Raw genomic sequence first — 11,464 nt, 5'->3', positions numbered from 1 at the left:
CAGTACCTCAATGTGCTGCAAGTCACATAAAGGCAGCAAACTCTTTTCAACTATAACTCTTACCAATTACATAAAGACATATCCACTTGTTCTGATACACATACTCATTGATAAACTATATTTAATAATGATATATCAATAAATTATCAATAATTTCACAAAACTAATTATGCATATATATATATATATAGTTTAAGCCCTAACTCAGTACCATAAAATTTGGCCAAATCTGACACTAGAGGGGAAAAAATACTTTTTTAAAATAGCAGTATAAACAAATACAAAGTCTTCATTTTCTCTTTTAGGAACAGAAACCTTTTTCTGTTCTTCGCACGTCTATTACTGTCACAGTCTGTTTTTTCAGGGCTTGCCTAGTTCAAACACATTTCTTGCTAGGTACTTGTGACTCTTCTTTTGATCACTGCCAGTCAGGCATTTTATCATTTACTTGCTACAGCTGCTCAGCCTGCTCTACAACAGAACCCAGCTAACACTCCACTGGGCTGGCCTCTACCTCAGACCTTCTCAATGCCTCCTTAAACTCCTGTCTCTTTGTTCACCCACTCTTTCTTCATTCTTCCTCTTCTTCAGTGCTCCTCGGTTCTCATCCATTGTAGGACCTTTGGTGCAGTTCGCTACTTTTTCCGTACATCATACTTCATATTGTTGTCACTAAATAAAATGTGATAACAAAGTTCTTTGAGGTTTTATTGAGTGTGTTCATTTTGCATAGTGGTACTGCTTTCAACCTTCGCTTTAATGTTGCAGAGGTGTGAAGTCCATATATGAATACTTTAAGGATAAACAGCTAGGAAATTTCTCATGAAACTCAGTTTGTCATAGACTTTGCCTTTCCACACTCTTGGTTGATAGGCCGCACTATGTGTGACTCTGCCGCAAACTTTTTGACCCTTTGAGAAAATGAGTTTGCACATTTGCTAGGCATTGCAAAGCCCCGCTGTTCTATGAAACTATTAACTTTATTAATTACATTACCATCTTATGCTAATTATAAATGCAATCAATGGACACTGGATGAGATCAAGATGAAATATTGGGTGGTAACTTTGGTGTTTGGTACACCTTTGCATTCAGTGGAGAAGTATAATGGACAAGAGCTTCTTTCATTAAAAAGATAACCTGTGCAATCACATTATCTTACAAATACACTAATGAAGTATACCCTCTGCTGACTGTGGCTGCAGCAGGGTGGTGCATTCAATCTATTTATTTATTTATTTTTTATTTTTTCCGGGAGGAGAGACAGGCAGCGGGCTGGTCCCAGCTTTATCAGGCTACACATACTTCTCTGGTTGATGGGCAACTGTAGGTTGTCTGAGGCAGCTGTGCAATGATTGTGCAGCCCGGCTGGTGGCCACACCTACTTCACAACTTTGTCTGCTGCAGCGAAGGGACAGGCCTACTAATACAATGTAATATTACAAATGTATATGAGTGCATGTATATAATGTCTAAGATGTGTTCCCAGTGGGAAAGCTTGAAAGAAACCTGGCAGGAAGACCTTAGAAGTGGTTCAAAGGCAAGACAGAGCAATTCAAAGAGCAGGATATGAACTGCAATTGAGTTTAGTATTTAACCAATGTTTCAGTGTAATGGAGACAATGCTGTCATTGTACCTGCTCAGTATGTTATGTAAGAAAATTGAATATTTTAAACATAATTTATAGATCTAGGCTACATGGGGTGATGGTAAGTATGTAAGTTCCTAGAAGCACATACAATTTTCATATCAAAGATAACTACACGGGTGGCACCTTTTAGTGAAAAGACACTTGTTTAAAAGTTTTGAAATTCATGGGTAACCCCATCTGATACGGTGTCATTTTTTCACTGTTTCATTTCCGCAGGGACATTGATTTTGGCTGTGCATAGCAAGGAGGACCGTGTGATGTCCTCCCAATGTAAGCCAGAGCCCCTTGGTCTCTGATCTAGAAAAATCAGTCCAAAGCAAATAATACAGTAAGACATTTGTGTCAATAAAGGGTATGGGTCGCCATACTGTACACCTAGGTTTGTATTGCACATTGTGTTTCACATTTAAGACATCCTGCACATATTCCTCCAATTCAGGCTAGACTGTTTTCCCGTAATCAGTTAAAAAAAAAACACAGGCCTTTTGTCCAGGTTCTGATAAACTGCTCTGTTTTGCAGTAATACAGAGACCTTGTTTCTTCATTTGTACTTATGTCATTTTTTGCATATTTAATTAAGGGTATTATAATCATTTTACAGAGAACATTAACAACAAAACAAAACAGTAACAGACTCTGACATGTACATGCCAACATCTGTGAACATCTGAAAACATGCTAAGAATCTACAACCTTTTGGTCTGCTGGACAGATGTGTAAAACCACACTTTACATGGTACTTTCAACTGACCTTATGTCATACACATATTGCAGGTATTTAACTGACTTTCTTAATCCTTGCTGAGGTCCATCAGGGAGGATCTGAGGGTGTTGCAGGACACATTGGACTGAGTTCTTCTTCACAGTATTTGAAGAAGGGGTGCATTTGGCTGCAAGCAATGAATGTGCATAAATGCATAGTTTCATATATTTTTCTTGCAGTGGACCACAGCCAGAGTGTGGTCATCCAGATTCCAGGTGCAACATTGTGTCACGTTCACCCCCCATTTGTTTCTAACGGTCTATTGCATTAAAAGAAGGCACTGACACTGTCTGTAAATGAATTTACAGCGTTGATTTATTCAGCCTGTCCTGACCATGTAACACTAACCGTCTGATCCAGTTTTGTTTGAAGTGTGAGTGCAAATCCTTTATGTTTTTAGTTCTTTTGCTCGGGTGGGGTGAAGCAAGAGCTCCAGTCTGAGGCAATAAGAGGTAAAGGGGGCGCTTCTCCAAACCTGGCTGCCATTTGCAGTGTGAGAGAGGGACTGACAGATTCTGTGTGCTTTCTGCGAAGGGAAATGAAAAAAAAACAAAAAACTCAGAGACTATCTGGATGCTCTCCTAGTGTGTTCCTCCCCAGTGAAGTGGAAACTGCAGTGCTAAGTCTTCATTAGCATGCTGGTGGGCTCCGCATACAGTTCTACTTAAGGATGTCAGTTTTACTGTTATTGTCATTCTGAGACCTGACATCAGTTCTGCACCAGCTCTCTGTCATGGCCAGCATCCAAATTCACCTGACATTTTATTGGTGCTCTTCATAAACCTTTGGATGTAGAGTACTGAACCAGGTCTAAGCATATTTCTGGAAGAATAAAGCCAGTAAATAGGTACACTTCTTCAATAATACATAAGTTCAAAGTTTTGATATTCAGCAATAATTACTTGTATACAATATATATGCTTTGAGCCAGACTGGAACAGGACATATGCAGATGTTTTAAATATGTCAGTGTACTGGCAGTCAACTGCTTGGCACTTCAGAGAAACTTAAAAAGAAAAGTCAAAATAATATTGAGTTTATGTGTACCTACTGCTCAGACAGTAAGAGTGAGTAACGCAAGCCAGTTTGGGAAGGTTGTGTTGCACATAAATTAGAATCAGTGACCATATATATGTATTACAGCCATCAGAGAGTTGTGCCATATTTGCTACACTGAATCTATCTAACAGGCAAGAAATCAGAGCCAATGCCATGATTATACTGTGGCAGGATGGCCCATGAAAATAACTACAATCATTATCAGGGAAAGGAAGTACATGTAAAATTTGTTGAGACCTGAATCCAAACTGAATCTGTAAGCATGCTCAGTGGTTTATGAAATTACTTTAAACTTCCACTTGTCTCACCCAGGTGTCTGTCTTTGTCAATCTCAAATGGATACATCTTACAATTTATATTTGTCGACAGGATGCATACTCATCCAACCCTGCTAAACTCCAAGATCAAGGAGTCTGATGGCCTCCTAGCGTTGGTATGGCGCTGGACCTGGGCCCACAGAATGTCTGCAGAGGAACTGCTAAGTCTGTCCAATAGATCAAAACATTTATGGAATTATACTTCTCCAAGATTTTCACATAGTTTTCTCCTCGAGAGTATTTCAAGCTGTGAAAGGGCTATATGCTGCTGAGGCAAATGTCAGCTCTGGTACAGAGGTTGACAGTTTCACAGGAAAAATGCCAAACAGAAGGCCTCCAAACTAAACCCAGAACCCTATGCAGCAGTTTTTTTGTTTGTTTTTTGTTTTTGTAGACACAGATCTGCATGGCCAACTTTTTTTTAACATGAAATTGTTTTAATGTAATGCTATGTTCCTGTTTTGTTCATATGCTACACAATGTCTAGGAAGTCATTTTAAATTAGCTTGTATATAAACCAAAATACCAAACAGTGGGGTGACACTTTTGGTTTCTTGATTGATCATATTATATATACAGAAAAGTGGAAAGGCCCCGGAGGTCCTCACTTAAGAAAGGATGATTTGTTTCTGATTATTTATGGAGTATGCATTGATCTAAATATGGATCTGTAATAATGCTTACTATGTTAAACGGATATGTGCGGTCACCCTTGTCATACATCACCACACAGCTGGAGATATAAGGAAGCAAAAGTTTATCTTTATTTAACAATATAAAAAACAACTGGTAACATCAGAAGCACATTTCAATTTTTAAAAAAAATCATAAATACAAAAGAAATATTCAAAAGCAAACATTCAGTGCGATTAAAGTTGAGTTACTATTCATTCAATTCTACATTTATACAAAAAATTCAAATTCTATGCAATTTCTGCAGTTATACTAGTATGGTCAAAAAAATGTAATATTTACAACTGTTTTCCAAAATATATGCAGTTTCTCAGTCAATCAGCAGGCCCATACCTTAGGGTTAACATCTTCAAAATAGAAACCAGTTTGAATTGTATTTGAATTTCGACCAAATGCCTTTGACTATTCTCTAGCTATAACCAATGCTTCACATGAGATTCAATTCCATAAAAGGCACTCAGAAGATTAATAATTTACATGGTATGTATTTTATGAACTTAAAGCCTTTTATGTCTTTTCAGCTTTTTAGACAATTGTAGGTCTAAAAATGTATTCATTTTACCTTAGAGAACCACATAATACATTTTACCTGTCCAACTAATGGAAAAATATTTATTAGAAACTGCATTATTTTTTGAACAACTTCAACAATCTTGAGCAATTTCTACACGTAAGTGTACCCATTTGCTCAAATATGCTTAAAACTAAATCAGAAATTTTAATTTAATTTATGGATAATATACTGTATAAGGATAATCATGCTAAAGATATACGATTAAAATCTGTACAAACAAAACTAATTTCCTTGTATTCTGGAAATCTTTTTTTTTTTTTTAAATAAGGTGCAAAAGGGCACTGTATGTTCTCTGTTCACTAAAATCTCGTCAAAGTTAGAACATCAGCTGAGTGGCCATTTCCTTACCTGACAACCTCTACCACCTCTTTTAAAATGCTTTACTTGTCTCAGGTAATTCAACCAAGTGCAGAAATGTTTATCCGCTAACTTTAAATAAGAACATGTTATATATAAAGTTTAGAGATAATATAAAGTTGTCATAAGTTACTGAACAGTACAAAACACAAAAACATTGTATATATAATGAATAACATTTTCTCACAGTTGCATAAATACCTTGAAATGCATATAACTAGGTAGATTCTGACTGCGTCCCTTACCTCTCTTTTATCTGGCTATAACTGTCAAATTGAATTTATTGTTTTCAGATTTTACACATAATTTTAGCAATATTTAAGGCCCTACACATTTAGGAATAGTTATAATAACACTGAAATAGAGCAGCCTTTAATTCCTAAATGGAGAGTACAGTAAGGAGAACAGCCTCACACACTGGTATGTAATGATTACTCTTCCTGATGTAAGCTTATATTTTTAACAATGTACTGTAGGAAAACTTCATGTCCCAGCCTACCCTCGTACTGACACTGACTGTGTCTGCCAAGATAAAGTTTATGGTGAGGACAAACAGCAACATCAGGAGCTTAGGCTCCATTTTAGCACCCATACTATGGATAAGTACAGTAACTGATCAGAATTGGCAGCCATCATTTGAAAGAATTACTTTAAGTCAAATTTACAAAATGCATTTAGATTAGAAGTATGGTTAATGTTGCACCAATACAGCAGTCCTGAACACAAAACTAGTTGTTTCATATAAGACAACTGTTTCATATCATCAGCACCATTTTCAGAATGACACATTCTAAATTTGTTTTCAACAAGGTAAATCCTTTCTCCCCCAATCAACACAATGCAACCTAAAGATAAACCACAGATTATTGCATACACCTAATATCAATAACTCATTGTATGTACACTTGCAGCAACGTAGAATTATATTACTGTCATCAAAACAGCATTTTCTGCCTTTCAAAGTGTGGTCGTATTTTAAATATTCCCATATATACAAAATATAGTGATATAGGAATGATGTGCAAATCTTTTGAAAAATGTCTTTCTGGTGGGGTGCTAGCTTGTGCATTGTGCACTGTGTTTATTTGAACCAGTGCAGGTAGTTTGAGTTCACAGCAGGAAAGCACATGTTGTTGCTGCATGAGCCACCATAGCTTGGAGGACACGCTGAACATGGAACACCTACTTTGTAAGGCGCCTCTCCAATCCAGTTCCCCCTGAAAACAGATTTTTAAAAGGAAACTATTACATAAAAATGGAAAATGGAACATCATGCTGCATTCAACCAGATCCCTTAATAGTTGACTTTTATAGAACACTTTAAATAATATTAGACTTATATTAGACAGTTAATTAAAACGTTTAAAGACAGTCTACCTCTGTCCAAGTCAAGTCAATGATGACTCCACTGGCCATTACGCGTACTGTATAAGTAGAGTTGGCGCTTCTGTTTCCTGGTCAAATTATCCATCTGCTTCTATTTGTTGCCATCTACTTTAACTGGCTACAACAATGTGGACAGTTGAGTGGATGTGATTCATTGTTGCTGTATAAGCTTTAAAGCACTACAGACACGTCTGAACCACAAACCATGTGACAAAGAAAAGGCTAAGAAAAATATTAAACCAGATACAGAAGGGCTTGTACTCAATCAACTCACAATGTAGTTTCTCCCTCTCAAATAGGGATTAAGTTAAGGACTTAAGCATGTGTGCAAATTTGTTCATAATGAATGTGTACTTGGGATACATTGATTCTGGGCCAAAGTCTTGTTTTACCTCCTGACAGGATATCATTAAGTGTGGCATAATAAACCCCTAATATTTTAATGTGCCAATGCACTGTAGGTGGGGCAGGCAGGTAGCCACAATGTAGAGCATCACTATGGGATCTGGACCAGTTTCCTACATAGCTGTATTTTAAACTTCTAGCTTTGGTCAATCTGCAAACATTAAAGTTTATATTTAAAGCAAAGGAATTTTGAGTGCAATACTATACACACAATTATCTTAGTGCCACTGGCTAAATCTTAGTATATGCTGATAAAAATCTGGCATTAACTCATATTTGGCCATGAGCCAATTAGTCAATCAGATATTATTTTATATTGCGCATAGCATGAAACCACGTGGGAATAAGAAAAAAAGAATTTGAAGACACAGTTTGGTAGGCCATACCAACGTTTCTAAAGTAAGTAGGCAGATGGAAGTATTTATGACGAACAATAACAAAATCTTTACTTGAGGGAGGCCCAGGAGGGATTAGTTCACAGTAGAAACATTCAATTACACTTTAGGTTACATTACAGGAAATAAATATGAATATACTCACTTTGGTGAATAATTGCACACTAAGTATGTTGCTCTCTTCCAAACAGCTCCCCATACATTCATATTATGACACGTGTGCACAGCACATCCAACTCTATTTGATGTAGCCCACACCATCTGTAATAAACAAAGGGCACAGTCATCTGTAGGCTTGGTTTTCTCACAGCATGTTAAATATGGCCAGAGAGAAAGGTTACCACCGCTTGTGGTCATTACTTACTTGTGTGTAATGAGTGCACATGGCTCCATAGCACTTGAGGGGGCATCTGGGGTTGCAGTCACGAGGATATGGGAAAACATAATCCTTGACTTCATCATACCAAGGCTTCACCAGCTGAAGAATGGATCGATAACTGGAAGCATGGAAATTATTGGGGGGTTATCACCATCATTTATTTTATTTTTTAGCTGGCCATCTCAGAGAGAACTACAGCCCGGTCCAATCTCATCACAATGCTCTATGCTGTTCTGTACGGTAGCTCAGATTTGGAGGCAAGAAGTTGGGGGTTACAGGTACTGTAGGTTTCAAATTTCCCTGTGATTTTGCTTACATGTTTAAACATGATTTAACACATGCACATTTACAGATATGTGAGTTTGGTGAGTGAAATAAACTTGGGAATACGTGTTAAATGTGTCTACATACCGTCCGGTTCTGACAGAGAGGTTCTGACCAAGGAATCTCAGAAGATACTGAGGTCCATGTTCCCAGAGACATGCTGAGGCCCAAGACTCTGCGGATTTAGCAAGATTTTCATCCCAAACCTGAATGAGTCAAGAACATGAGACACTGTTTACATCTGAAGCAGTAAATACATTTTAAATACATTAAGTCCCATAAACTCTGTGCAGTAAATTACCAATACAAAGCATTCTGGAAAAGGGGAAAATGCTTATTGTAATTTTTACTTCTTCTGAGAATTATTTTGTTCTGAGATGTTATAACAAGGACACACACATTGTTCACACAATGACACATCCAGCAAAAACAAACATACAAACACAGTGAGGCACTTCAAAAATGGTGGTTGTGCACTAGCATCTGAGACATCAAGTAGGAAAGTGTGTTGTTAGTACTTATGAATGGTGCCGTGAAAATTCCCCCTGTGAGATTGTGCAGCAAATGCAAGAGTCCACTTGTGAGATAATAGGTACACAAGCTGATATTCATCTCACCAGACCACATAATTTGCTTTGTATCAAGTAAACAATCTGTGCTCTTCAGCCAGCTATTCATTATTATGTATTAACCTTTATTTATGCATGGCATAAAAGGCACAGAAAGGCCCTGGCCAGGATCTGAACCAGCAACATTCTTGTCAGGAGGCCACTATGCTATCCCCCACACCACGCAAATATGTTAGACCCCATCCTAAATCAGACTCTTAGCCATTTCATGAGGTGAAATGTACAAATCTGACTAGGATTTATAAAAATAGATTTTACATATAAAATGGTGTCATTTATTTGTTCACAAACATGGCACACGTGTGCAAAACAAACTTACATCCAGATATTTAAATTATCTGAAGCAAAGACTAAACAATAGGACAATTAACTGTCATTGATTATTCATATGCAACAATCCTTGGAATTTGACTCTTTATTGCCACTGCCCGCTTTGAATAGACGTCTATTACAAGCAAAAACCCTCTCTTGACCGCGTAATTTTGGCTTCACTCTGAACTGCGCGACCTTTTGGAACGGTTCTTCTTTGGTGGTCCAGACCAATCAAATCTGCTCAACAGCTGTCGGTGTCAAATAGATTTCAAGATGCACTGTAGTGGCACATAAACATCCTGCGTTGTCTAACTGTACTATACATGCTAGTGAAATAATACTCGTGCAAAGTCACTCTTTTATACTGCTCAGTATGTGAATAAAGAGACATTCCTAGAATGCAGCCTGAGAAAAAAGAAAAAGAAAACGGAAACGCAACTGCTGCTCTGACTTGAGTTCTGGAGGAACTGTATTTGGATGTCCTGCATTGCACCCACACAAAATCGCCCGCTGCATTTTCACCTTCAGACAGAATACGTCCTTACTTCAAAGAATTAATATGCGGGCAACAAACTATTCGTCTGCCAAACATGAATGCATGCTAGTTTTCTCCAACATTTTTTGTTTATTTCTTGTTTATTTCGTCTTCCTTAAAACGTTCGCGTCACAGGTCTACCAAAATACACATTTTGCGATACAGAGAAACTCACCATATACTCCATGTTAGATGCCGGTGGAAAGACCCTTCCTCTTACTTTATTGTGGTAATCTAGGATTGCGATCATGTCGTTCTGTGAAATGTAACGTCTCCGTCTGGCTTTTGGGATATTCGCTGACTCTACGTGAAACTTCAGCGCTGAGCCAATATCTGCGAGATTGGCGGCTGATGGTGATTGAGGAACGGAGGAATTATTCACTGCCCATGCACTTGCTCCGCAGGCTATGCATAGAAGCAGCATGTCTATGTGGAAGCAGATCTCCTTCATCATTGGATTTATCTGCCTCAGCGCTGGACAGATAAATATAATCCAATTCAAGACGCTGACTGAAAAGAGAAAAGCAAAGAACATTTAAAAAAAAAATAAAAAAAACTCAGTCAGTAGTGTGGGAATCCGACTACCAAATTGTTTAATCAAGTGTCCGTCGAATGAAGAAATTCCTCCACTCAATCGTAGTTGCGGTAGGCTAATTCAGAGTTGTATGTCTCTAATATTGCATTTATTATTATTATTATTATTATTATTATTATTACTATTAGATACTAATGCGTATAGCCAAATAAATGATAAGTCCCAATTGCATGGGAAACTACATAGAATACACTCTTGAACACATCTTACCTTCTGAAAGAGTAGAATGGTGTACTTGCAGGGTTCTCAGACGAGTTCTTATGTTCTCCGTTACCAAGTAAGTGTGATGTTAACAGGGATGTGGCTTCTTGCTAACCCTATAGGAGATCTCAGACCACTGTTCGAGTGGCCCAGTTTATATATTGCAAGCAGCTATAGTGCGGGAAGCGCTACGTCTTTGAAGGTGTGCTAGATCCCTCCCTATCACCTGAAACAAAACATTTGGAAGCGTACTGTTTTGTTTCTTCTTCCCAGTCCTGGCAGACCTACAACTCTCTTAATCAAAACATCTGGTTTAGGTTTGCACAGCTGGACTCAGTGAAAAAGAGAATAGTCTAGTACCCCGGATTGCCGGTTTAATGTGGGTTCTTAAGTGAAGAGCTTTGCATAGGACAATTAGTCATTGTGTGTGTGAACTTGAGGTGTGGGTATTCTTAAATGTTCAAATGGCTCCTCCAAGAATTTTTAATTAGGATAAATAAAAGTTGCCTAATAGTGCATTATAGCTAGGCTATTCCTAGACGTGACGTATTAAGAATTTTAATTGCATTATCTTCAACCCACGAGGACGTTAGAGCGGCCTAATGTACGAAACAGTTCTGTCACTTTTTTCTTAAATACTGTCGTGAAAAGCTGAACATTTCCCCAAAAATGTAGACAACTATTAGGTAGCAGGCCACTGACGGGTCTAGACAATTATGAAGAAATACATCGATCTAACAGGTGAATATCAGTTTGAAGTCAATTTTTACTTAGTTTCTCTATTCATATGTTTTACATTATAAAGATTACACTTGCCCAGAGTTTAGATCCAATATGATTTTCGGCCAGGATTTGCCAAGCGTCATTATTTTCTTTGGCGGCTGGGGA

General features: G+C 37.7%; 1 protein-coding gene across 1 annotated transcript; it reads right to left on the bottom strand.

Moving 5' to 3' along the window:
• Positions 1-4,584: 4,584 nt before the first annotated feature.
• Positions 4,585-10,854, bottom strand: pi15a (peptidase inhibitor 15a). The gene is made up of 6 exons (XM_035413006.1): positions 10,586-10,854; positions 9,956-10,290; positions 8,392-8,510; positions 7,966-8,098; positions 7,747-7,862; positions 4,585-6,632 (listed from the first exon to the last, which is right to left on the bottom strand). The coding sequence occupies exons 2-6, from the start codon at positions 10,232-10,234 to the stop codon at positions 6,497-6,499; spliced, it is 783 nt and encodes a 260-aa protein (XP_035268897.1). The 5' UTR covers positions 10,235-10,290; positions 10,586-10,854; the 3' UTR covers positions 4,585-6,496.
• Between the last annotated feature and the right edge of the window lie 610 nt (positions 10,855-11,464).

The sequence above is a fragment of the Anguilla anguilla genome, chromosome 4 (genome assembly GCF_013347855.1).
Source record: "Anguilla anguilla isolate fAngAng1 chromosome 4, fAngAng1.pri, whole genome shotgun sequence".
NCBI lineage: Eukaryota > Metazoa > Chordata > Actinopteri > Anguilliformes > Anguillidae > Anguilla > Anguilla anguilla.
The sequence above is the reverse complement of the archived record's forward strand: the minus strand, read 5'-3'. Positions and strand labels throughout refer to the sequence as shown.

Excerpts from the sequence above, each read along its gene's own strand:
- pi15a (XM_035413006.1), bottom strand. The coding sequence starts at position 10,234 with ATGATGAAGGAGATCTGCTTCCACATAGACATGCTGCTTCTATGCATA. Across the intron at positions 8,099-8,391 it reads CTCTCTGTCAGAACCGGACG|TTATCGATCCATTCTTCAGC; the intron begins GTATGTAGACAC and ends CCATGCTTCCAG. Across the intron at positions 6,633-7,746 it reads GTGTGCAATTATTCACCAAA|GGGGAACTGGATTGGAGAGG; the intron begins GTGAGTATATTC and ends ATCTGTTTTCAG.